The sequence below is a fragment of the Idiotropiscis lumnitzeri genome, chromosome 12 (genome assembly GCF_059441095.1).
Source record: "Idiotropiscis lumnitzeri isolate Australia: NSW breed Sydney's pygmy pipehorse chromosome 12, RoL_Ilum_1.0, whole genome shotgun sequence".
Lineage (NCBI taxonomy): Eukaryota > Metazoa > Chordata > Actinopteri > Syngnathiformes > Syngnathidae > Idiotropiscis > Idiotropiscis lumnitzeri.
In genome coordinates this window covers 9,592,517-9,618,300 of record NC_142402.1, presented here as the reverse complement: position 1 = coordinate 9,618,300, position 25,784 = coordinate 9,592,517, and the positions used below count along the sequence as shown (strand labels likewise).

The 25,784-nt window shown below is 39.0% G+C and overlaps 3 protein-coding genes and 1 long non-coding RNA gene across 12 annotated transcripts in view; 3 read left to right on the top strand and 1 right to left on the bottom strand.

The window, feature by feature from the left end:
• LOC148325812 (uncharacterized) overlaps positions 1 to 2,726 on the top strand; it is a 9,251-nt gene extending 6,525 nt beyond the window's left edge. Inside the window, exon 2 of the long non-coding RNA XR_015846080.1 lies at positions 1,180 to 2,726. This is a non-coding gene — a long non-coding RNA (uncharacterized LOC148325812). The remainder of the gene's footprint in view (positions 1 to 1,179) is intronic.
• The window catches only part of gk5 (glycerol kinase 5), a 9,661-nt gene extending 2,716 nt beyond the window's left edge, over positions 1 to 6,945 (bottom strand). Inside the window, exons 1-15 of one of the 5 annotated variants that reach the window (XM_088310276.1) lie at positions 6,367 to 6,945; positions 6,194 to 6,287; positions 5,807 to 5,882; positions 5,623 to 5,716; positions 5,098 to 5,229; positions 4,597 to 4,672; positions 4,360 to 4,421; positions 4,201 to 4,274; positions 3,353 to 3,413; positions 3,085 to 3,211; positions 2,882 to 2,986; positions 1,155 to 1,268; positions 699 to 780; positions 560 to 619; positions 204 to 337 (exon numbers count right to left, since the gene is read on the bottom strand). In XM_088310276.1, coding sequence (XP_088166402.1) covers positions 204 to 337; positions 560 to 619; positions 699 to 780; positions 1,155 to 1,268; positions 2,882 to 2,986; positions 3,085 to 3,211; positions 3,353 to 3,413; positions 4,201 to 4,274; positions 4,360 to 4,421; positions 4,597 to 4,672; positions 5,098 to 5,229; positions 5,623 to 5,716; positions 5,807 to 5,882; positions 6,194 to 6,287; positions 6,367 to 6,516 — 1,441 coding nt within the window. In that variant the 5' untranslated portion in view covers positions 6,517 to 6,945. Of the gene's footprint in view, positions 1 to 203; positions 338 to 472; positions 620 to 698; positions 803 to 1,154; positions 1,269 to 2,881; positions 2,987 to 3,084; positions 3,212 to 3,352; positions 3,414 to 4,200; positions 4,275 to 4,359; positions 4,422 to 4,596; positions 4,673 to 5,097; positions 5,230 to 5,622; positions 5,717 to 5,806; positions 5,883 to 6,193; positions 6,288 to 6,366 lie in introns of those variants that run through there. The other 4 variants (XM_088310275.1, XM_088310277.1, XM_088310279.1 and 1 more) reach the window with 4 other exon arrangements.
• LOC148325810 (nucleolin-like) lies at positions 6,919 to 12,963 on the top strand. Its single transcript, XM_088310280.1, has 12 exons — positions 6,919 to 7,040; positions 7,750 to 7,813; positions 8,736 to 8,807; positions 8,879 to 9,002; positions 9,082 to 9,245; positions 9,420 to 9,546; positions 9,642 to 9,793; positions 10,057 to 10,183; positions 10,288 to 10,421; positions 10,899 to 11,025; positions 11,144 to 11,265; positions 11,672 to 12,963. Exons 1-12 carry the CDS (start codon positions 7,032 to 7,034, stop codon positions 11,734 to 11,736), a joined length of 1,287 nt encoding a protein of 428 aa, XP_088166406.1. The 5' UTR covers positions 6,919 to 7,031; the 3' UTR covers positions 11,737 to 12,963.
• On the top strand, positions 12,195 to 25,784 carry LOC148325809 (polyamine-transporting ATPase 13A3-like). 5 transcript variants are annotated; one of them, XM_088310270.1, is made up of 31 exons: positions 12,195 to 12,334; positions 13,030 to 13,103; positions 13,303 to 13,476; positions 14,694 to 14,861; positions 15,094 to 15,164; positions 15,269 to 15,352; positions 15,448 to 15,517; positions 15,611 to 15,745; positions 15,849 to 15,921; positions 16,141 to 16,272; positions 16,446 to 16,613; positions 16,693 to 16,850; positions 16,922 to 17,110; positions 17,235 to 17,296; positions 17,864 to 18,014; positions 18,141 to 18,218; positions 18,314 to 18,437; positions 19,028 to 19,148; positions 19,981 to 20,105; positions 20,186 to 20,343; positions 21,116 to 21,238; positions 21,338 to 21,417; positions 21,521 to 21,563; positions 21,687 to 21,796; positions 21,980 to 22,076; positions 22,313 to 22,385; positions 22,909 to 23,080; positions 24,132 to 24,343; positions 24,493 to 24,581; positions 25,052 to 25,132; positions 25,474 to 25,784. In XM_088310270.1, the coding sequence occupies exons 2-31, from the start codon at positions 13,053 to 13,055 to the stop codon at positions 25,654 to 25,656; spliced, it is 3,555 nt and encodes a 1,184-aa protein (XP_088166396.1). In that variant the 5' UTR covers positions 12,195 to 12,334; positions 13,030 to 13,052; the 3' UTR covers positions 25,657 to 25,784. The 5 variants fall into 5 exon arrangements, with proteins under 5 accessions (XP_088166396.1, XP_088166395.1, XP_088166399.1 ...); XM_088310269.1 differs by having other exon boundaries at positions 18,287 to 18,437; XM_088310271.1 differs by lacking the exon at positions 13,030 to 13,103 and having other exon boundaries at positions 12,230 to 12,334; positions 18,287 to 18,437.

Below are 25,784 nucleotides of genomic sequence, written 5' to 3'. Positions count from 1 at the left end.
CTTTGCTGCACTGATGTACGCTATATAAAGTGCCACTCTAAACACTAATACTCAGTTACAATTTACCTTCTGCACATAGCCTATTAGTGTGAATTCATACTGCGGATATTTTGGCGGTCTAATGTCAGTGTTTCCCCACCACCACCTCGTTTAAATTCCTTGTTAAAGAATACCCTTTTACAATTGTAACCTCACTAACTTACCCACACCAAGTCCGGCTACAAAGGCAGCCCCCAAGCAGGACATTTCATGGTGCCGGCATCGTTCGAGCTTTCTACCAAGCAGGTCTGCAGTGAGCTGCATGATGAAATCATTTGAGGAAACCCCGCCATCGACCCTGAGAGGCAAATAGAAAGGGAAAATGTACTCGACCACGTTGCGGTGTGCTCAGCTGTAATCAGAGAAACACAGCCACAATTCATTGCCAGTAAAATCTAATCTCAATTCACAGAACCTCAACTATCAAGCACACCCTGTTTTCTGGCGCTAATCCAAACGTGTTGACGGGATATCGGCTCGAGAGATGGAATAAGCAAGCGGTGCCATAAAAGAACTCCACCTGATCTTTGTTATGAGAATGTTGGTTTCTCTTAGCATCGTCTCATAAAGCTGCTTGTTCCTGTCAGAAACACGAACAAGAGTGAGAATGTTAGCTTTGCTCAACACAAAACAATATGGCCCCACAAAAAAAGACTCACCTGAAGGCAATGGACTCTAGAATGGCTCTGACCAGGTGACATTTAGTGGTGGAAGGTTTGAGGCCCATGAAGGAAGCACAAGCTTTCGGGTCATTCAAAGGAGCCTTTGGGCATACACAAAGTACAGGAATGTTACATTTCCACAGTGTGGAGTTTGTTGTCACGACGGTTGTGTTCAGAATTACTCTGCAGGGAGTTAGGAATGAGAGAACAATTCTGGACACAGCCAATGCATTAATTGTATCGGCTTAACACAATACAGCACTTTGGATATGAATAATCATGATGCACACTTACAAAGGCCATTTCAGAAAGGTAGCAGAGGAAAAAAAATTAAGGCAAAAGATGTTACAAGGACAAATGGTTTGAAAAGCTGGATATGAGAAACTATTATCAGACATGCCCAAAAATCTTGTGCAATATAAAAGCACATTGCATTCAAGGAAATGTTCTCACATTTAAACTGTGCTCGTACCTGCAGGCCGCTGAAAGACGGGACGAAACACACACCGTTTGAGTCAGTCACGCTGTACGCCATAGGGCTGGTATGTTCCACATCGGAGAAGAGATCTGCAAAAGTGAAAAACACAGCCATCAAATTTTTTTGACATGATCATGGATTTAACTAGACCAGGGTTGTTATAATTTTTTTTAACAGTAGGCTCCATTGTTGTTGTGGTTACGCTCAGGGGACTGGATCAGAATCAACAATACGCCAAAAATGGATGTTTGGAACATATCTTGATTTTAAGGTCATAGGTCATACAAATGCTATGTACTTTTGAACACAAGCAAAGCGAAAACTGTGGTAACCATTCTGGGTTGTGGGCGTTTAGAATGACAAAAGATGTTGTCTGGAATGTCCTCACAATGACTTTTGAACCACGCCTAACCGTAAGTGTGGTATGATGGCATTCATTTGCAATGACTACACTTGGCACTACTTGAGCTTCGAGCAATTACCAGGAAACAAACCTTCAGTCTTATGGTGACGACGTAACACAGGAGTAGTAAGTAGTAACCATCACTAACCCACACTGATGCGGTACGAAAGTGAAAATGACAGTACATTTATGGATTAAAAACACTTGTAGCCATAATTATAAAACCACTAAATTTTGTAAATAGACCATGTCCTTTATTATCTGCCAAAGTGTTTGGACATGTGACTTGACCATTACAACAACAGGAAGTGAATATAGAAGAGAAAAAGCTTGTCTTCCCATTATTGCATTTAGAAGAGCTTCCATTTCTAGGAATATGCCTGTGGGAATAACACATGCTTATCATTTACAAATCCCGCCCCTCCTTTTTAAATAGAGGTTCAGGACTCCTTACGGAGCTGCGGAGTGTACCAGGAGGTGCATGCGTGATCATGGGAGAACAAGCCTTTTTTTTTTCTGTTTTTTTTTTTTTTGGGCTGCACTTGAATAAAGTGTAAGTCTTAGCACTGAGCATACACATACGCTGCACAGAGCAGGAGCTATGAATTACAGTGAACAAATTCTCAAGAATCCCCAATGGAAAAAAATTAATAAGGATGAAAAGAAAGATTGAGAGGCAAAAAAAAAAATTTTTTAACAAAGATATTCTTGTCAGTCAATCTATATTTGTGTCTTTTTTCAATGTTCACAATGTTATGCTGAGTTGTAATTGGAACTTTTTTAAATGTTGGTATCAGGATCAGGGGTGGAGGGGGAATAAAATATTTTTTTCTTTCTAGGGGGGCATGACAGAAAATAACTGAGATGCAGCAGTTTACAGTATTCGGACTAAGGTTCACTATTCATGGATTTATCGATTTGCGTATTTTTCCTAAAGAAATTTTGTTTCCTTCTGAAATGTCCTGCGATACCACAAGATCGCACCAAGGCCTGAATTGTTAGTAGAAGAAGTTATGAAGGTTTTTACTGCATGAGCATGTATACATAAACTTGCAGTGCGTTTTATGCAAAATCTGGAAGATTTTTTTAATGGTCATGTAAAATGACATGGAAATGATAGTAAACTCTTTGATATACTTTGCAACAGTTTGTGATGCATTTATTCTATAAACTATCAACACAGCCATGTATCAAATATTTTCCATATATTCCAATATTGTTTTTGTTTCCACTATTCACAGCAGAGCTCAATGGCCATCCCCTACTCTAACTGTAATTTCCAACTTTCTCGTCACTCACCAAGCGCCTTTGCCCACTTGATGGCAGTGCCAGTATCTGCTGCGTTACCCTCAGCCAGATACACCACTTCTGGGCCAATCTTCCATCCCACCAGCGGATAGAGACCTACAAAAAAGATTAACTCGCTCGTCAAAGACCCGGCATGAACATACAGTATACTATACGCATGCATCGTACTTGATTTTTTTCCCCTGTTACTTTACCATTTACGGACGTGTGAGGTGTACCGCCAGTGTTGATGTCCATGAAGGTACCTGTTCCCATGGTGATCTTCACATCACCCACATTGTAGCAGCACTCTCCAAACATGGCAGCCTGTTGGTCCGCCATCTACAGCGTGAAGTAATTCATAATAATGCGTTGATGACTGGCAAGATAACACGGTCTGACATAACAAGGGCAATAAAGACACTGATATGAAAAAGTCATATCGTAATGACAAAGATAAAAGTGGGTGTGACACTAACTCACCACTGACATGATGCGAATAGGTACTCCAAAGATGGACGGGTCAGTGGAACCAAATTCATATCTGGATTGCAACAAGAGCGTAAAAGCAAAACACACATCAGCTCACACTTTAGGAAGAGAAAAAAAGTTTGCATTTCTGAAGTATCCTGCTTTAGAGGTGGGAAAAGAGTGCACAGGTGTTATTTCTATTTCCCCATTACTTCATATACAAAAGGAGAAGCGGCTTGGAGAATGGATGAATCAATACCGAACTTTTTGTGAGTAGTGTATTCGTGGGCAACTGACAAAATATACACCATCCACAAGATACGCAGTCTAATGAGATCAAATACAAAAGCCGTACGGGGGAAAAAAAAAATCTGACATGATAAAGGGAATACAGCTCCGTTTTAATTGACATTGTCAAGGGCATTAGATAAACGTTCATTTATTATTGTGGTTAAACATTTCCAAAGATATATTGTAGAACCGCTCTGATAGCTTCTAACATGCTGACTGTTATTTATCCTTTTAAAGACAGAGTTTGTGTATTGGATCTTATTAGTGGTCACGGATGCTGCAGTCACACATGACTGACTTGTGCAGCCAGCGTGGGATTGATTTCAGCTCAGTTACTGTAGCTGTAAAGTGAGCGTGAATGCTTTTCTGTCTTTATGTGTGCCCAGTTATTGATTGGTGACCAATCCAGGGCGTAGCGTGTCTTCTCCCAGAGTCAGCTGGGATACACTCCAGCTTCCCCCTGACGCAGAATTAGATAAGTGGTTGGGAATTGAAGGATGGGCGGATCTCATTAGATGTTCAGATCTACCTAAATGTCATCCCCAGTGACTATGAGATCATTGACTCACCCTGTATTTTCTACTTTGGGGAAAATGGAGAGCGGTAGGGAGACCAGAGAGCATAGCATTTGACTCCAACACATCTGCGATAAGAGAACCATCACAAGTATTAAAAAAAAAAAACCATCATCCGAAAATTAAAATAACAAATTACAATATTCATCCAACCTGGTAGGAATCAAAAATGCCTGTTGAACTTGCATTTGAGTAGTCTGTGGCATGAATCAGTCCTAGAAGAGATCAAGAGAAGATTGTTCCTTTTTTGCTTAATGGCGTAATCATTTGATACATTTGTTAAGAAATTAGGGATGTTTCAATATCATGGAACTTATTGCACACATTTTAGTTGGATTTTGGAAGAGGGCAGCGACTCATTTGAGAATGATGTGAAAACAATCAGCGTACCTTTTGTGAGTTTGAACAAGAGCCAGGTATCAATTGTTCCAAAACAGCAGTTGCCTTCAGCAACAGCTTGAGCAACCTAAGAAGGAAGAAACACCAACAGTGAATACATTTATATAAACGTCATTATAACAAACTAATATCTCTGTTGATAGATAGGATTGGATAGTTTATGCGTAGGAAGAAAAATGGATTAATTAGTGCAATGTACTTAGTGTCCCAATCTCATCTCTTCCATTGAATTTTCTATTTCCCGTATCCACTCTTGCTGATGAAATATTGCAAATTTCCACTTTGGGAACTTTGTTTAAATAAATGACCAGTTGTCCCAATGCACCACTCATAATACCGTTTACATAAAAGAAATAAATATATAAATAAAAATCAACAATTATCGATATCAACTGATAGTTAATACTTAGATTGTGATACATTTTCAGTCATATTGCCAAGCCCGAAGCACACGTGTAGCATGGCATTGTTTGAATTCTCACAAGCGCTCACCTGTTTGTAGTGTTTCAGGGCCCAAACAAGGCGAAAGGTGACGTGTTGAGTGGTGAAGACAATCAGACTTGCTGCAAGCGAACGCTTCTGCCTGGTCACGAAGTGCAGTACTTTCATCACGCCATGGATCGCCTGGAGGCAGAGGAGGCAAAAGGACTCCAAAAATTGTACTGAATTAAAACTTCTTGCGTTTTGAAAAAATACTGCTAAGGGTAGAAGTACAGATGTAGTACTTACTGTATAAGTAAGGAAGAGTAAAACATGTACAACCTCTTCAATGTAAAGTACAAAAGTAAAAAGAAATGCGTATTGTCAATTATACAAAATACCTGTTATGATGACTTGGCACAACAACATAAAATCAGCACACTCAACACAGCACAACAGTTTCCATTCCATGTGACATGAAAAGAAAAAACACTGGACTTGTTATGTTACAAGCTAGTGAGCTCTCTAGTTATTTATATTAATAATAATAAAAAACTAAATTACAGATTCAAAACAGCAATACAGAAGGACCCTCACTTTTAAGGTGCATGATCTGTTCCAAGATGTTACCAAGTCTGCTGCTCTCTGGTCCTGCCAGCTGATGAAATTATGGAAAGGCACGCCAGTTCTCCTGTGAAAGGGAAAGAAAAGATTTCGGGGTTAGTTCACAAGTAAATAAAGTGAGGTTGTGAGTACTGCATAAATTCTGAGCATATAGCACCTGTCCCATGTTGTGAAGGTAGCTCGCTGGGTCGAGAGGCCCAAAGCTTCCATTTGCTGCATTTGGACTCCGGCATCTATATTGGGCAAAACAGAACTCAAGTAAGATTATGCCCTACTCATGTATTATATTATATTTCTCTAAAAGATGAACATGCAATTGACACTTTCAGTGTGAGAGGCATTTTTTTTAAACATTCACAGCTTGTTCAGCGCACAATTTTCATAAATAATACTTAGATGTAAATCCTTGACAACTCAGTGATTGCAGGAGTTGAAAGTACAATTTTCAAATGCAAGTAAAAGTAAAAACTTCCCAACAATGGTCCATGACAATTTCCATTGTCTTTGTCATTGTTCGACTGGAGACGTGGAAGACCAACAGTACCTTTAACAGCCCCCTTCACCACAAAGATGAAGCTTTTCCACAGTGCAGCTGGGTCAAGTTCCACATACCCTTCCTCTGGATATAACGGGACCACCTAAATAAATAATACAGCATTACCAAGAGTACATGAAACGTCGAGCTTGACTGCACCAAGAGGAAAGTGGATACAGTACCTCAGTACAGCACGAGCCACGAATTTCTGCCTTCTTGTCATACACATGACATCTGATCGAAGTCGTTCCCACGTCAACAGACAAAATAAATCGTTCCTTCTTGATTCCATTTCTCGGAGTCCCCATTGTAGGCAACTGGCTATACTTCATATGTCACATCTGTGTCGTTTACAGCAAGACTCCATCACGCGTATGCGAATAATCGCCGAATTGTGTTGTGTCGCTGAGGCAGTGACTCAACCTTCGGACTTTGGTCTCCCGGTCCCGGGTACAATCCAGGCTGCTTCGCAAAAGATACAAAGCGACATTTCAGCAGCTAGGTTATACATACCATGTTAGAAATACAACGAGGCTCGTCCTTAAGTGACGGGATCCAAATCTGTCTCGCTCAAAAGTATCAGTCTAACACTCAAAACATTAACACCAAGTTACGCTGATTTGCGAAACTCGTAAAAAATAAAGACACGCGCGAAAATGCACTGCTAGTTATAGCTGGCGATGGCGTTGTTAAAAAGAACGAAAACGTGTTTGAATCGCAAAATTTCCGCAAACACAAACCTCTCCCGCCCTTTGAGGCACCCGTAGTTAGGGACGCTTCGTGATCGTGCACATGCGCGGTGAGAAACGATAGCTAGCGCGCACGTGTGTCACCGTATGCTACAAAAATGGCGAAGGTAAATAAAAAAAGTAACATTTTTAAAGCGAAATTAAGGAATCATTGTGTCGAGGCAAAATTTACCCCTACGGAGAAAAACTACGAGTCAGCTATTCGGTGTTCGTTTTATTTGCATTGCGACTTTGTTCCATTCTGTTCTGTTTTTCATCAACTACTGTTATGCAGAATGAACTACCAACGCTTTCATTCGCATGCGTATAATGTATTTTGAAAAACACACACCAGTTAGTAAATGTACTCAACCTTATCACATTGTTGAACTAACAATCGTAGTGTTTGAACTGTTCGCGACTTCAGCCGATTGGAGTCAGTTATTCTGAGTGCAGCCCTTTTATTCGTTGGAAAATACAATTGTTTTCCATTAATGTGTGGTATAACACTAAGTTTTGTAGTTTTAAACTTCACTGTACTGTAGCATTTTACACAAGCATAATCTCAAAACACACCAACAAAATAAAAATGTGGGCAGGTCTAACAAGTACTTTCTGCCTTCTAATGAAAGAGCATTTAATTGTGCTGCCTGTCACTACACGTAGGTTGGTGAATAAAGATGCATTATTTGTAGAAATATTTCAGACCAATTTAATGAAAAAGAATAATTTCCTGTTTGCCACTTGAAGATTTTTCACAACAAACTCACACGAGTTGGGAATCATTGGTGTAACGCATATACTGCAGTCATAAAACTTTTGTTGTGTGTAACGCAGGGCACAACTAAAAAGACTCCAAGCAAAGTCCTGAAGAATGACGTTGCCGACACTGCTGTCACAAGTGAGTAACTGCTCTGTCAATAACTATTAGTCTCAGTAGAACTACTTATCCAGATGAAGTATACGGACATAATATTTGGTCACGAACATGAATAATCAGACACTAAGTAAAATCCTGAAATGGTGCATTGATCCTGTGCTTCTAGCCAAACAATTTCCCTGCATGATATTGCATGTGGAATCAAGGTTTACAATGATTTTTTAAAAACCGAAAGACTGACTCAGACAAAGGTAAAAAAAACAAGTAGATGATGTATAATTCCTTGTTTTACTATAGCCTAACAATTATCACTAATGAAGCTACTTTTTAAGATTTTCGAATAGATGGCAACATAAAAGGAGGTACCTGCTCAGTGTAACATGGGTAAAGGGGAGTGAAGATGAAAGTGGTGACATGGAGAAAAGAAGAGATTTGAGTAATGAACCTGCTGAAGAAAAAAATGAGTGGTGATAAGAATATTATGGTTAAAGATAAAGATGTCCTTTATTAGTCCCACAATGGGGAAATTTGAGGTGTTACAGCAGCAAAGATATAGATCACACAGAGTCGGCGGCGTAATGTAGCCGTTAATGTATAACATTAGCGGCAGACGTTCATAAAAAGCATGCAAATATACACAGTATAAACGTATCTAGTGTAAGGAAACACTCCTAATGCCTGTCCATTATACAGAGGGGGGAAACGCTGTAATGATAAAAACTACTGAATGATTGAAAATACTGCAATGATAAAATATACTGCAATGATAAAAGTACTGTAATAGTAAAAGTACTGCAATGATAGGAAATACTGCAATGATAAAAGTACTGCAATTATAACTGGTGACTTTTAATTAACTTGTGGGAGATCACTGGATACCAGACTGTCATCCAACACACTCTCTATCTTAACTATTAACAAACGTCACTTTGATCCGTTTCAGTAAAACAGAAACGCAAAGCAGAATCTACTTGTGAAACGACACCGCCACAGAAAACCAAACGCATCAATGATGGTAGGAAGTTCTGATAGAGACACACATTCTTTCCGCAAACTTCCCCTGAAATGTTTTGTGTGTTTTGATAGGTTGTTGTGTTTTTGTTGGCAACTTGAACGACTCCAAAACATTTGAAGAGGTCAATAGATCATTGGAAAAATACTTCATGAAACAAAGTCTTCTAGTACAAGACATCAGATTAGCTAAATCCAGGTAAGTATCTTTTTACGTAACATAATATGACCATTAAGTTAGTTATGTGTTTTGATGATGATGACGTTGTTGTTTTTAGAAAACATGCCTTTCTGGATTTGGCCTCAAACATGGATGTGACCAAGGCCTTGTCACTGGATGGAGCGATGATTCTCGGTCAGCCCCTGTCTATCGCTAAAGCCAAAGTCAAAACTTTGGACTCTGTGAAAAATAATGTGAAGGCTCCGAAGTTGGATAAGAAAGGTAAAAAGCGCTTCTTACTATTGTACGTCTGTGTCCGAACCTTTGGCAGGTGATGTTGGTTTGTTTTAAAACAAAAACATGGACGTGCCTTATTTTTCTTCTAAACTTTATTTGTTGAAAAATAGACTCTGAAACTAAGTCCAGAAACATTCACTTTCCGCTTTTTCTTGTCAGCTAAAGATGCCAGATGTTTGTTTTTGAAGAATGTCCCGTATAACGCAACAAGGAGAGACATCCAGGAGTTATTTCCTCATGCAATTACAATCAGGTTTCCTGACAAGGCTAACCGCCCAGCCAAAGGGTGAGAGGTTTTTGTTTTTCAACCCTTCTAACTATTATTAATAATCATAGTCATTTTATCTCTTAACACTAAGTGAAGTTTTTCTTTGTCAACAGTATTGCCTATTTGGAGTTTAAAAATGAAGCTGTCGCTAGTAAAATAAAGAAGTGCAAACAAGGAGCCAAGATCCAAGACCGGCTTCTTGTAATTGACTCTGTCGGGCTCGTCAGCAACAACAAAACGTCAGACACCAAACCAACCAATAAAGGTAATTTCTGATTTTTACATAAAAAAAAAAAAAAAAAAAAATATATATATATATATATATATATCAAGCTAATTTCAGTCTCTGTATCGCTGCTGCAACCTGCTGATGTCACTCTGACACTGTAAACACAATGACCAATTGGTTGCAACAGAGAAGCAGAGAGACTGGAAGAGTCACTGAAATGTATAAAAGTTGGCACCACCGTACTTTATGTATGTAGTGTTTGCTTATCAACCCCGAATTTGTTTTTTGTTTTTTTTTAGTTGACGTTTCTCGAAGCACACTTTTTGTGAGCAACCTGCCTTTCAAAGTGCAGGAAATTAATATTAAACGACTCTTTAAGAAATCTGTCACCATTACCATCCCAAACAAGGATGGCAAAGCTAAAGGGTAAGTGTTTTACTGCGCTCTCTTTCTCTTTCTTTCTCTTCTCTTTCTCTCATCCATCTCTTTTGGAAATGAATGCCGACATCTAATGTCACAATTATCCACAGATATGCCTTTGTGGATTTTGCCACTGCGGCTGATGCTCAAAAAGCCCTAATTGCCACCAAAAACGCGACTGTCCATAAAAGGCCCATAAAAGTCCAGTTCTGTGAAATGAAACAAAGGCCCGAGATTGGAGAAGGTATTTGGGATTCTAGAGATTAGCCTTTTAATTTACATTTTTTCCCCATCGTGTCGGGTAATATACTGTATTTGTGTTGATGTTTGTTGTATTCAATACACGTCTAACAAAGCAAAAAAGAAAACACATATGTAGATATTTTACATTCGAGGTGTATCGACCATCCATTAAGAAGAAAGTTGCAAGGAGTGATCGGTGTAATGTTCCATTTAGACCGCTGGGGCTATAAGTAGTGAGTCCAAGCCAGCTAAATGGCATGCAAAGTTTAGGCTACACTGAAGAAAATGAAAACACATTTTTGTTGATCTGTCATTTAAGACCTAAGGCTTCTTTTAATGAACACAAAAGGTAAATGTAAATACATTGAGTCTTATTAAATCAGGGTAACTTGAAAATGCTAAACTTTGACCTGTGGTGCAAATGCATGCCAAGACTGTTGTCTGCACTACGCTACAGTTGTGTTCCTCTCTTTCTTAGCGGATTCCCAAAAACTAATTGTACAGGGGCTTAACGGGGATACAACCACAGAGGTTCTTCAAGGTGCTTTCGAGGGATGTCTCAGTGCAAGAGTTGCCATTGATAAAGTGACCGGAGAGTCAAAAGGGTAGGTTGCATTGAGAAGCTAAAAAAAAAAAAAAAGGACTGTGACATAACTTAGTCTGTGTTAGACGTTAGGTGTTCATTGTTGATTTTTTATTTATTTTTTTTAAAAATATTTTCAGGTTTGGGTTTGTGGAGTACGAGACTAAAGAAATGTGTACAGCTGCCAAAGAGGCCATGGAGGACAGCGAGATCAATGGAAGCAAAGTCCATGTGTGTTATGCAAAATCCAAATCTAAAAGAGGTAAACAGAAGTGGTGAAGGGCTCTGTACATGAAAATACTCATTCATTTATGTGTATTCATTGAATTTGTTTTGTTGCAAAAGACGTGGTCAGGTCTGAAAATAGTCTCAAGTAGATTTTGATGTGGTTTTTCATTTTTTATCCGCAAATGTGACCAAGTCACATTTCTCACATTATCTCAAAAAGTAAGATGAGGCCAAGTTAGTTAAAGTTTTTGCATTGCTCTCTGAAAATTGAAATACAATGTTGTATCTAAGTGTGCGGAAGTAAGCAACCACCTTGAACTGTATGGAGACGGAATGTTTAAAAGCATCCAGCGAAGTTCATGCACATGTTGTTTCTCTTCTCTGTTTATCACTGATAAAATTCTCAAATGGGTTTGTAAATTTCTGTTGAAATCTTTCAGGAAAAGGAGGTCCAGCTGCCAGGTCGCTACGAGATGTTAAAGAAGTGGAAAATGAAGCTGATTAAAGAACTGGGCTGGACAAGTAGTTTTATGGAAATTTTCATCTTTAATTACGTACCTGTAGATATGACCTTCAAGTGCGTTTTGTGTCTTTATTTGAATTGTAATCCATTCTAAATTCACTTGCAACATCTTTGTTTTACAAATTGTGTACTGTAACAATCGGAATTGTATATAAGTAGTTGTGAATTGTGTTGTTTTTAATATGGGAAAATAACTGGTTGGGCTCCAGTGAACCCAACCACGCGCTGCCCCATGGAATAAGTGGATCAGAAAGATTTTGTGTGACTTTAAATATATTTTGAAAATCAAATATTGTGTTGCTTTTTTTTTTTTTTGTGTACATTCTTCAGATTCCTACCGCCCCACTGATCAAGAGCCAACACTGTTATCGTAACTGTTTTCATTTTTCTGTTAATGGGCTACCTATGAACACTGCAATGTTGCCACATCCTTGTCCACTCCCTTCCAAAGTTGCGCCAATGTGTGTATTGGTCATGTTTGTGTAGAAAAGCTGCAAGCAGAATATAGGACGGAGAACATCAGCAAACTTGTGCAGTGGGACACCTGATGTGATTACGGTGAAGAGGAGAGACGTCCTTGGTGAGTTGTGCATGGGGTTTTAAATGGCTTTTTATAGCAGTTTGGAACTTTAACTCAGCTTGTTCTGTTTTTTCATTCCATTCATTTCAATTATTCTTGCAAACCCAGAGGGTCATTGCGATGTCAGGATCCACAGACAAAATCAACCAAAATTGTGTTTTTCTTATTTTGTTTTAAAGAAAATGTTATATGTTGCCACTTTATTTTGTCAAATGTTTTTACTTTGAGTATTTGTATGCCTAATGAACTCATGATGTAAATTGACTAATTAGTGCAGGTGGCTATTGGCTCCAAGTAGTTACAATTTTGATATTTCATGGCAGCATGCTGAATGCAAGGAAGTGTTACTACGTTGCTGATTTTCTACTTGGCATTTGTGGACTTTGTGTCTTTCCTTTGTAAACTTTCAGTGAGGATCATGCACTCATCTGATAGCCAATCTGCTTTTGCCTTTATTGTGCCATCCTCTGCTGTTTGCTTTTACGCAATTAGTGTATGTGTGCGCGTGTATGTGAGGCCAGTTGGTGTCTTAATCAAAACATCCAGAGAAAAAAAATTCAATGGAAAATAAATTAACTAAAGCCAAAAATTCTCTGGTGAATAATTCTGTCAATATAACATTTATTTAATCTCTCGATTTACTTACAAGACAAAAATGTGCACCTCTAAGTAATATATTCTCTTTGTTCATTTAGAGTTTGTGTTTGTTTAAATCATCATGAAAGCCAGCAAAGGGAAGCTTATCAATCAGGGCCTGGATGATGAGATGGTAATGATCCCTTTTTATTTGATTGTATTTTATTAGTAAGTCCTGTTTCCTTTGTTCTGTCTCTATATTGCATTGGGACACATGATAGTTAGTTAAATGTGTGGCCCTAAAAGGAATCCTTGTGGGACCCCAAAAGTTGAACATGACTGCTCAAGATCCTCCAAGTTAGTAATTTAGGAATGCCATTTGGTCCGCTTAGGAGGTGTGGGGGTACCGGCCCTGCCTGTGGAAAATAATCCTGGTGGCTGTTGGTGCAGTTTTCTCTGGTGGGCTGTTGCTGTTGTTGCTTTACTGGCTGCCTGAATGGGCGGTCAAAACGACCTACATGCACTCCTCACTGAGGGAGGCAAAAATACTGCTGCTCAGGACCACGGTACGATCATCCCTAACTCAGAATGTTGCTGCACAATGTATAAGAGACAAAGATGGAATTAGAAATAGATGTTTTTTTTAGTCCGCTTTACCCATACTGTCTACATAATAAATGGTTAACCATGTTAATGTGGCAGTTGACCTTTTATTTAAGAAGTGCTTGCCAAATAATTTCAACCACTGCTGAGTTTAAATGCCTTAATTGTCAACTTTTTTAGAAAATAAAGTGTGGGTGTTTACTCATTTTTGGAGTTCTTGTTTCCCATACTTCAATAATCATTCATTAAAAAAGCAATTCATTTCAATGATGTGCAAAAAACTGTTTGTTTTTTTTCTTTCACCTCAATGAAACAATTCTTTTTTTAAATATCATCGTGGGGTTAGTAATCTCTTATTCCATTACAGGGGTCGCGCCTCACGTTATAGGAGGCTGACATACTATATTTTGCCGCCAACTTTCTGCTACGGATACTCGTAGGGGACAAATCACATTATTACAATTTTGACATTGTACTTGTACTTCTGATGTTGGTAACTTCATGAAGTATGGTTTTTCCGAGGCACCGTAATGCATGAGCTGCAATCCGTTGTTGTTGCATTCTAATAGTTTACCACTAGAGGGAGAGCAAGTGCATTTTTCACAGTACCTTCATATTCTACAGTCAGATCATACAGCTAGTTTTAACCAATGACCTCATTTTACCTTTTGCTAAAACAATAATAATTGCTTGAAATCAGAATTTTTATTTATTCATTTATTTTTTATTTACTGTATTCCATTTTTATGATATGTTGAGTCACGACTGGCCTAATGGCAAGTCTGCACCAAATTATTACAGTTGCACGTCTACCCCTGCTACTGATTGTTACATATGTTTTTGATAACAAATGAATATGAAATCAGGTAAAGCAACATTTTGGCGTGCAAATATTTAAGTATCCAATGATTTGTGAATTTACGTAAGAAGGGATTTAATGGGGGGGGGTCAATGTAGCATTTGTTAAAAGTAAAAAAAAAAATCCACTTTTCATTACAGATCAAATGAAAAGAAGAAACCTTTTAAAAAGAACCATACCTTGGGCACACATTATTTGCTTCATTAATTTTTTAAAAATTTTTATTGAAAGATAAATGTATTAAAATTGTTATCTGTTTTGACTATTGTCATAGCATAACATCAGTGACAGCAACATATATAAATCTGTTTTCATTCACAGGACAAATTCAGACAGTGTATTTGTGTCAAAGTACAAGTGTTGATGGCTTCAGGGATGACGCCCTTTGATAGCGTGAATCAGGAGTGTACGAGTCACTTACTGAATGGAGATGACAACCAAGACCCCAAGGCCGAAAATTGGCAGCTCATTCATAGAGAGCCTCTCAAGGTACTTCATTGTGAAAATAAACAGATGGCTTGTTTTCAACTACGATATAATTTGAGCAAATTTACTGTGTACAAACTTAGAAGCTGCAAAACCCAGTTTCATCTGAATTGAAGCCAGATTGAATATTTGGCAGAAATGTAATTTTAACATGGAAAAATATTTTTCAACATTTTACTAGCATGTTTTTAATTATATGAAGTCAACTACTGTACTGATGCCCCTCTTCTCTTAGGTCCACTACTTCACCCACAAACGCATCAAATACTACTGGAATGAAGGGACACAGAACTTTGAGCCTTTCAAGTATGCGTCCTTCAACAATGTGATTATTATTGGTCTGATTAATTTTGGATGTTCATTCAATGTCTGGAAATGTCAGCGCAAATAAATGTGTGTCATTATCTTAGTGGCTTAGAGGACCTCAAGGTGAGCTGTGCAGCTATACACCGGGACCACAGTTCTGGACTCCCAAAAACACTGCAGCACTACAGGTACCAAAATTCTCAATTTTCATTCAAACCTTTTCTCCGGTTTACCCAACACATCACACAAATTCAAATTTACTGGGAATGCTCGTTGTCGACAGAGCTTTGTTTTTCGGCAAGAATGAGATTGACGTGAGCGTGCCGTCTTTATTCAAAATCTTTGTAAAAGAGGTACGTTTTTACTTAGAAGAGAACAATCAATGAGATAGTTTCGTTTGCCTTTTTTTTTTTTTTAAATCATTTGTTTTCTCTTCTTCCCTCCAGGTTATGAATCCCTTTTACGTCTTCCAGCTGTTTGCTCTTATTCTGTGGTCCACTCAAGGCTCGTATGACTATGCTGCCTTCATGGCATTGTTTTTTTTATTTGCAATAGCTGCATCTCTGTACTCCATTCGAAAAGTAAGCGGGGAAAGAAGGAAACCTCCATTCACGTTTCGTTTGGAAGATTTTAACAGCATGTGGTGCGTGATCTTTTCTCACCAGTTGTCTCATTTCATTCTAGCAACACTTGAGGCTACATGACATGGTGGTAGAACACAGCTTGGTGAGCGTTTCTGTGTGCAGAGGGAAAAAAGGCATGCTTTATCGTCAAGAAGCGTAATCCGAAATGCACACAGTACCCACAAATATCAAGTTATTCTTTTTTCTCCACAAATATTCATGCGCATGTTGTACATCGCTCTGCCATCTTCTCAGTTGTGTTGCTGGATAAATATGTGCATTTTAAATATTAAATTAATTTCCTACTGCGGGGTAGTGTATAAAATTAATCAACATTTTTCTTTCTATCACAGACTTTGAACAAATCATGTCGACTAAGCTCGTGCCGGGTGATGTCGTCGCAATTCCAGCCAATGGGATGATAATGCCATGTGACGCCGCACTTGTCTGTGGCACCTGCACAGTGAACGAGAGCATGTTGACAGGTTGAGCATTCTCATTTTTTTCCCTTTTTACGCAGCAGTTGTATTTATTTGATGACAATATCGTGAAAATTATTTTTTAAAAATATTTCACTTGAGCTCATTATAATTGCTATTAAAAAAAAAAAACTGTGAAAAAGCCTGCCGAGTAATTCCGTCTGTGTTTGGAGCTACAGGAGAGAGTGTACCTGTTATTAAGACCAGTTTACCAAGTTTCGGCGAGGAGGCAAACGAGATCTATAATACAGAGGAACACAAGCGACACACCCTCTTGTGTGGCTCACAAGTGATCCAAAGCCGTTGTAGTTCTGCCGAGCTGGTGAAGGTGGTTGTGGTCCGAACAGGTGAGGAGTGGTCTATATTCAGAAACGTGACGAAAACACACTCCCCAGCCGTTTCATCCTACCTTACATAATCCGACAGGCTTCAGTACCGAAAAGGGCCAGCTTGTGCGCTCCATCCTCTATCCTAAACCAACCAACTTCAAACTACATCGTGATGCCACACAGTTCCTGATGTGTATGGTGGCGTTAGCAATGATCGGCTTCGTCTACACCGTCTCTATCGACGTCCTAAACGAGGTGGCCTTTCTGAAATAGACCAGAAATTCTGTTTATGCGTCGTATTGATGCACTGATTTCATCCCATCCAGGTTCCTGTTCGGGGCATCATCTTCGACGCTCTGAACATCATCATTATTGCTGTACCCCCGATCTTACCTGTGGCCTTGGCTGCTGGCGTTGGGCACGCACAGAGGCGCTTGAAGAAAGTCGGCATTTTTTGTCTAAGTCCTCAAAGGATCAACATATGTGGTCAGTTGAACCTGGTCTGCTTTGACAAGGTGGGTGTCATTCACAGCTTTCTTTTATTACATTGTGGTATTTGCCTTTCTGGTTCAAAATGCGCACACATTTAATTAATGTTAACTTTATATACACTGTTCTGTGTCTGCATATTTACTGTAGACTGGAACTCTTACTGAAGATGGTTTGGACTTGTGGGGTATTCAGAGAGCTGAAGATGGCAAGTAAGTAACAAAGGCCTGTTGTTTTCCTTACACATTTATTTCCTTACAGGATTGACAAAGTGGATCACTGGAAATTTGATTATGATAACCGATGGTTGTTTTATTTGGTATTTGTTCATATGGTAACTAGAACAAAACTTTTATGGCGCTTTATGTGAAATAGGTTGGCATGGGCTTTTTTTACTTTAATTTCACCACATGATTGTCTGTGTTCCTTCTCACTTTTTTGTAGCTCTATCAAGATGAAGGTTATTATAGTTTGGGATTTTTAATGTTCTTATTTCGCTTTGAGGTTCGTTTGTGAAATTTTGTCTCATTTTATTTAGTCTCTCGGTGGGCCTCTGGTTAGTATGTCCGTCTCATAGTTCAGAGGTGCAGGATTCGATTCCGGGCTGCGGCCGCCATACGTGTTCTCCCCTCCTTTCGTAGTTTGCATGGGCCTCAGCAGACCCGTGACTGACCGTCGTGAGGATAAGCGGATCAGTTAATGGATGAATATATTAAACCGTGATCCATGTTGCTCCTTTTTGCACTTGTAAGCATTCATATTCTCCTTGTCCCTCACAGTTTTTCACCTCCAGACACTGAGGTCACTACAAAGAATCTGGTCAAGACTTCTTTTGTCGCCTGCATGGCGACTTGCCACACGCTGACCACCATAGAGGACAAACTCATTGGCGACCCTTTGGACCTCAAGGTGTTCACTGCCACTGGCTCGGTAAGGAAATTTGATTGCTTTCACTCCGCGTCATTAAACACAGTCCCACTTAACCTTGCCATGGAGACAGAGTTGCTGTTACAAGGATTTATTTTGAGAAGCTACATCATACGTTGTTTTGTTCAGATTCTTGATGAGCCGGGTGAAGAGAAGATTGCACTTTACAATATCAACATTTCCACTGTTGTGCGTCTTCCGCAGCAGGTAATCTGTGTTATCTTCTATGCCTCTTGTTTCGGGAAACTTAATAAATATTGACATGCAACTTTCAGTCTGGTGAATTTGGCATTGTGCGCCAGCTCCCCTTCTCCTCGGCGTTGCAGAGGATGAGTGTGGTGGTCAGGCAGCTGGAACAAAATCACTTGGACGTCTACCTGAAAGGCGCACCGGAGACTGTGGCTAACCTTTGCAAGCCGGACACAGGTCAGACACATGTGTGTTCATGGGTGAACAATGGCCCTAAAATGCACTTAAATCCTCTCAGGTCAACTTAACCTGACCTTCTGTTTAACTGTTGAATGTTTCTTTACTTTTAGTACAACTTGATTTTTGCTAACAAGGAGCTGAACTGCAACATTCACATCAGATGTTTGGTTCACATTTTGATGACATTAGACTAAGAGGCCACCTAATGATTGATCAACAGTACGTCAATCCCACAGGATGTTGTCAAAGGGAGGTGGCCACTGAGTTTAGATTGTCACACATTTGCAGATTGCAACAGAGATACAGGGAGACCACAGAAAGGCGACAAAGAAGTGGCCATCCTATTGTGAATTGTCTCATTCAGATCCTTGTAATAATTGTGCAAAAAAAAAAGTGTATTTAAATGATCAAAGACGGTCAAATTAAATTCACCTGCGAAGACGACACTGTCGTTCGGTTCATTTTGAAATTCCATCCGAAAGCCACTTTTTAAAATTTTTTTTTTTTTATAATCATCATTAAAACAATGAATATGCTGATCTCACAAATGACAGACAGGCTTGCTGTGCTTCTCTTTGCCTCCACAGTCCCACAGAGTTTCAAAGAGACTCTGGAGTCTTTCACCCGGCAGGGGTTCAGAGTTATCGCCCTGGCACATCATCAACTGGGGTCTGAGCTCTCCTTGACAGAAGTCCAGAGCCTCAGCCGGTATTCATTCATCCAGATGGGGAATTGTGACGTGATTATGGCAACACTTTTTTTTTTAACCTGCATGTAATGTTTAAATAAATTCTAGAATTCTGAGCATTACATCAAAAGAATATTGCTCGACCTAAACACATAATAATTTAGTTAATTAGTTAAGATCAACTGCAACAAAAACAGATGTTATCATTGCTAACATTAAGGATTATAAATTAATGCAACATAGCCTAGATAGAATGATCTTCTGCATAGCATTGTTCTAAATTTACACACAAAATTGTCCTTAATTACTAATTCTCATTGAATTGTCTTTGTTTGTTTTTTTGTGTTATTTATTTATTTATTTTTAACATAATGTAGAGTAGTCCATACTCTCTTGGTCCAAATTTTACCACAGCCATTGTGCATTCCCCCATCAAGGCTACTATTGCACAATTACAGGAACATCCCACCCCAGAATACAAAGATGTTGTTTATTTATTTGAAAAATTCTTGGTCTTGAAGCACTGAGCTTTACTCTGATCTTGAAGACTGTTGTCTTCCTTTCTACACAATTATTGTTGTCAAAGGATCACTGCACACAGGAGGTAAAGATCTTTGACTACCAAAATTGTTTCAATGGTTTATAGAAGCCGAGAAAATGTTTTGCATAAACATGAGTTTATGTCATCAAAAGTTTAAGCCATTTATTATGTATATTAAAATTTGTTTTAAATTATATGAAACCATTTTGGGATCATAGGTTTGTGGTCAAGTGAATTACCGTACTCACTTTTCCGCTGTCTTATACCCTTTGCATTCATTTTGCTGTTTGTGTTTATGTGCATGCGTGCAGAGAGCAGCTGGAAACCGACATGGACTTCCTTGGTTTGATCATCATGCAGAACAAACTCAAAGAACAGACTGCCAGTGTTTTGTTTGACTTACGACAAGCCAACATTCGAACTTTGATGGTTACAGGTAAACGCTGTTTTTAAATGTTGTCAGTTTGCTTGTGCTTAAAGTTCCGTTCTAATTTGCCATCACGTGTATGCCGATAGGTGACAACATGTTGACAGCAATATCAGTGGCTCGGGACTGTGGGATGGTTCGAGCCCATGAGAAAGTTATTATAGCAGATGCTGTGCCTCCGAATGATCAAAACCCTGCTAGTATCGTGTGGCGCTACTCTGAGAACCCCGTTTGGCACAGTCATCAAGTAAGACAGGCATTAAGAACAACTGCGAGAATGTGAAAATAATATACTCTTTTAAAATGTTGTTATACATTACATATCCATCCATCCATTATCTGTACCGCTTGTCCTCACTCGGGTCGCGGGGGTGCTGGAGCCTATCTTCGGGCAGTAGGCGGGGACACCCTGAACTGGTTGCCAGCCAATCGCAGGGCAAACAAAGACAAACAACCATCCGCGCTCACACTCATACCTAGGGACAATTTAGAGTGTCCAATTGACCTGCCATGTATGTTTTTAGAATGTGGGAGGAAACCAGAGTACCCGGAGGAAAAATGAAAATTCAATACCATGAGTTGCGGTCAAGGACACTAATTCTAATTCTAATTAAATCGGATCCATTATTTGGAATTCTAGTTTATCTCAGTTTTAGTTGTGTGTGAGCTGAGGAGCGTGTTAGAGTCTTGTGTGCGTGTGCGTGGGCGTGGGGGTGTGTGTGTGCGTGTATGAGAGAGAGGAGTCATCCTCAATTTTGTCTGTGACCGCCCCTCATCGAGTAGATTACTTTGAGTTCACAAGCCTAGTGTAGTTCGCAAAACACATAAACAAATCTTGGAACGGCAAACTGGCCAATCTCTCCATCCTCAATTTATGAATTAAATACATGTATGTAGCACACTCTATACATTGCAGTTCACTTTATGTATTGCGTGCTTTGGGTTTGGTTTTGGATTCTTGTTATTGGAAAAAACACATTTTGATCAGTGTGGTGTTCTGTCGCTTGGTCTCCGTTCAGATGTCTGCGCTCACCTTAGCTGATGAGAGGTTGCACGGTGAAGACGACACAGGCTATCACTTTGCTGTGAGTGGCCAAGCCTTCGCCGTCATCTCTGAGCACTTTCCACAACTTGTTCAAAAGGTATTGAGATATATTTGACTTGGTTAGTTTTCAATGTCCTGGATTTAAATGTAATTGGATGTTATTTATTTATTTATTTATTTTATGGGGTTTCTGCAGCTACTCCTGAGAGCCACTGTTTTTGCCCGTACGTCTCCAGAGCAGAAGACTCTGCTGGTGGAAGCCCTGCAAAACATTGAGTCAGCTTGATTTTTATTTATTTATTTATTAATTTTTTTTTTTTTTTTTTACCCAATCTATTTATTTGAGTTTTTTTTTCTATTTTCATTTTTATTTTTACAGTTACATTGTTGGAATGTGTGGGGATGGTGCTAATGACTGTGGGGTGAGTGCCATAAAAAAAAAAATATCAACTGAAGATAAGAGTGCTGCAAGTAGATATAAGTTGATCGCTATCACATTGGTGAGTTTCCACTGTTACGGTAATAAAGTTTCTCTCCTTTTTCAGGCCTTGAAGAAAGCTCACAGTGGGATCTCGCTCTCCGAGCTGGAGGCCTCAGCAGCTTCCCCCTTTACCTCCACAATTCCAAACATTTCTTGCGTACCTAACCTCATCAGGTAGCACACATTTCTTATTTTTTTTTTGGGGGGCGGGAGGTTGCCTGTCTCATCCAGTTGCGTAATTTTCTTATGAAGACGTGTGCCATCTATGTAATCATATGCATATATTTCTTGATTTTAATATCTTCACAGTGGACACATTTCTTTTGTAATTTGTTATTTTCCTCTCACTGTCCGCAGGGAAGGCCGCGCCGCTCTTGTTACATCTTTCTGTGTGTTCAAATTCATGGCTCTCTTCATCATCATCTTGTTCTGCAGCACTGCTTTGCTCTACTCCGTAACTATTCTACCTCGTTTGTACACATTTCTAGCTAATGGTGTTGTATTTACAATGCAGAATTTGACATAATGCACATTTGTTGACATTTTTTATTTATTTATTTTTTTAATCGCAAAAGGCAGGAAAGATAAGGGAGGGACACCACACCCCTAAATTATTAGCAGTAGCACATAGTGATAATGTACGCAGATATGGATGCCTTGTGTGTCTGATGTGAAAAGTGTCCTTTTCAGGTTCTCACAAACTTTGGATTCTACCAGTTCTTATTTATTGACATTGGCGTCACTGTCTTTGTTGTCTTTTCAAGTGAGTAACATATGCGCCATCATTTTGTTAAAGGTCCCCTTTTATTATTTTATTTTATTATTTTTATTTTTTTAATAATCTTTGATGGTATCCTTTTACAAGATTGGCAAGATAATTTGTGCTTGAAATTGGCAGAATGCCCCTTTTCCAAGCTATATTATATAATAACTGGAAAATGTAATAACTAATTCTGAACGGTCCTGGTTTCTTCTTACTATACCAAAAATTAAATACGTAAATAAAACCAACCACAAAGCAGGCACGTACTTGCATATTTGAATAGTCACAATCCTACGTCACAACGGTGCTCAATTCAACTATGGACCTTTTGTAAGCATTTTGCCTTTTATTGCATTCAATTGACAAACTGTATGAAAAAAAAATCAATATTAATGGACAGTGGAAAAATGGATTATGATGGAAGTGTGCCTTTAACATTTCGTGCATTTCATACTCGGACTACTGGTTAGCAAAGTTAGTTGATAAAATACATTATTTTCTTTTTACTTGTTTTGGTGTGTAGTGAGCCTAAACCCTGCGTGGAAGGAGCTGGTGCAGCAAACCCCGGAAACCAGCCTGATTTCCTGCTCAGTGCTCTACTCACTTGTATCCCAGATATTCAACTGCCTACTTTTCCAGCTTGTCGCTTTCTTCTTAGTACAACGACAGAGTTGGTATGAGCCGCCCAAGTCCATGTGAGTAAAGAGATTTCCCAACCAAATAAATGAATCAGTAAAGCTGGGGCCTAAAACCATAAAATCTGTTTTCTTTTCATTAAAATTCAAGAAATTCAGTATCATCCAGGTCTTGATTTCCTCCAGACAGTACAAAAGTGGCTTCAATGAGAAAGTGTCTTTTTTGCTCAATAGGACATAGATCTGATGGTCACCTGCATAGCAGTGGAAGGAAATACCATGTTTCCTTAAGTTGGAAACCAGAGGGACCAGATGCAATGAAAACAGAAAAGGCTCTAGAATTGAACCCTGTGGAACACCATATGACAATGGAGCTAACACAAATTTATGTCTGCCAAATAGGATCTTAACCACTTAAGGGTGCACCCTCTAATGCCCACCTGCGTTGCAAATGAGTCAATAGAATACTTTTGATAGCTTCTGCCATGTGGCATCTTTAACACCACTTATCCTGCACAATGTGGTGGGATGGTGCGAGAGCCAATCCAAGATGACTTTGGGCGAAAGGCGGGGCACATACAAACACTGAGCGGGAACCAATCCCATGCTGCCCGCACACATGTCAGGAGAGTGTACCACCAGACCATCAGCTCCTTTTGCAAGCTTTTGGGTTTAATATTAGCATCATGCAAACGGGACAATTAGCATTTTGACATATCGAGAGTCCGATTGAACAAAAGAAGCCGGTCAATTTTCAAAATGAAATATTTCTCAACCTTGAATAATCAATAAACCGGAAGTACTGCAATTTTATTTATTTATTTATTTTATTTTATCTAAAGTGGCCGTCACGGCCCAGTGGTTGGGGACATCTAATCTCGTTGCACACTTGAGTACAATGACAATAAAGGGATTTCTAATCTAATCTTCAACTAAACCACAATCTAATGGCTGCAGTGCCTGGATTAACTGTGTCTCCCCTGCTGTTTCATAAGTGAGAGTAAGAAAAAAGCGTTGATGAAGACATATTTGCCCACATTCCTTTCTTTCTAATTCTCTTGTAATTAAAATAGATGTGATGATAACCTATTGACAAGCTGTCTCTCCACAGTCACGTTTCCTCCTTCGAGCATGACCTGAGCGACCTGCTCAACGTCACTGTAACTCCACCAGCTGAAGAATTGTATGGCGCAAATTATCTGTTTGCTGATGTTAAGAACTATGAAAACACCTCCATCTTCTACGTTTCGGCCTTCCAGTACTTGACTGTAGCGATCACCTTCTGCAAGGGAAAACCTTTCAGACAACCATCCTATAAAAACTGTAAGACAAAAGGGAGCATTTTCTGAATCAGTTATGTGGATTTACGACTGGTATATTTCCTTCTAAATAACTTCAAATGAATGCTTCAAACTTTGTATGCACTTTACAGTGATATTATTGTTGAATTAAAGTTTCTTTTTAACTTTCAGGTGCCTTTATGATGTCCGTCTTTACGCAGTATGCTTTTTTCCTGTTCATCTTGCTTCATCCTCTTCCTGCTGTAGATGATGTGTTTCAGGTGAACCTTTTGTGCTTATATATTTATTTTGATTTATTTATTTATTTATTTTGCGGTTAATAGTCCAATTGTCATAAACCTTAGACATAACAAATGCAAATTAGTGGCCACAAATTACCAAACAGTAGGGTAAGCAAATAAAGCACACCTTCTCTTGAAATGATGAAGTATTTTGCATTTTCTTGCATTTTATTTTAGGCTGGGGATGAGCTACAGTGATATACTGAAAAGCTTCCCATTGCAAATAAGTCCTAATTAATGACAGGCGTTTGAATAATAAGAAATAAAGACTTTTAAATTACTCAGACATCCAAGTTTTTCATAGAAATATTAAACCCGGCCATAAATAGTTGTTTTTCCGATGTCATGTCTGATGACCGTGTACTATTGACTAGGTGTTCTTAATGATGTTGTTAAATGTATTCTTCTAGTACTTGAACAAAAAGCAGATGTGCGTTTCTTCCCCTCAGATTGCGGATGTTCCCTACGAATGGCGAATTACACTCCTCATCATTGCTTTAGTGCATGCTGCTGTGTCTTTCATACTGGAGGTACGCTCATAATCCCATTTTGTCTTCATTCAATGCCCTTCAATATTATTGGCACCCCTGTTTAAGATGTTTTCTGTAGCTTGTCGTAAATTCATTTTATTCTAGTAATATAGGTCCAAACGTTTATAAAAAGAGGAAAATCCAACCATTAATTCAAGTGCATTTATACAGTGGGGAAAAAAAAATCCCATACGAAGAAACATCTGTTTTATATTAAATCAACATGACTTACATGTTCACAGTTCGCCAACCACAAATTTGCATAATTGCTGATTTAAAAAGATATATATATTTTGTCTCCAACGTTTTGTGTTCTGCCTTCATGCTGAACCTGTTCTTAGATGATGAACAACTGTTGGGGCCGGACCTTCCTCTCCTGGATTCTCCGTTGTGAAAACCGTCCCCCAAAGACAAAATACAAATATCTGTCTCTGAAGTTGAAAGATGAAGCTGATTGGCCGCCTGCACCCTCCGCTATCACCTTTGCCAGCACTTCTCACTTGCACACTTCTGTCTCCCTTTGATTACGAACACGAACTGGAAATGTCGACTTGGAAAGATGCGTCTCGAGTTTTCCTTTCATGGAACTTCGACCTCAAACGGGAATCAGCATTACGAACATTACTCCCAATTAATAAACAAATCAAATCTC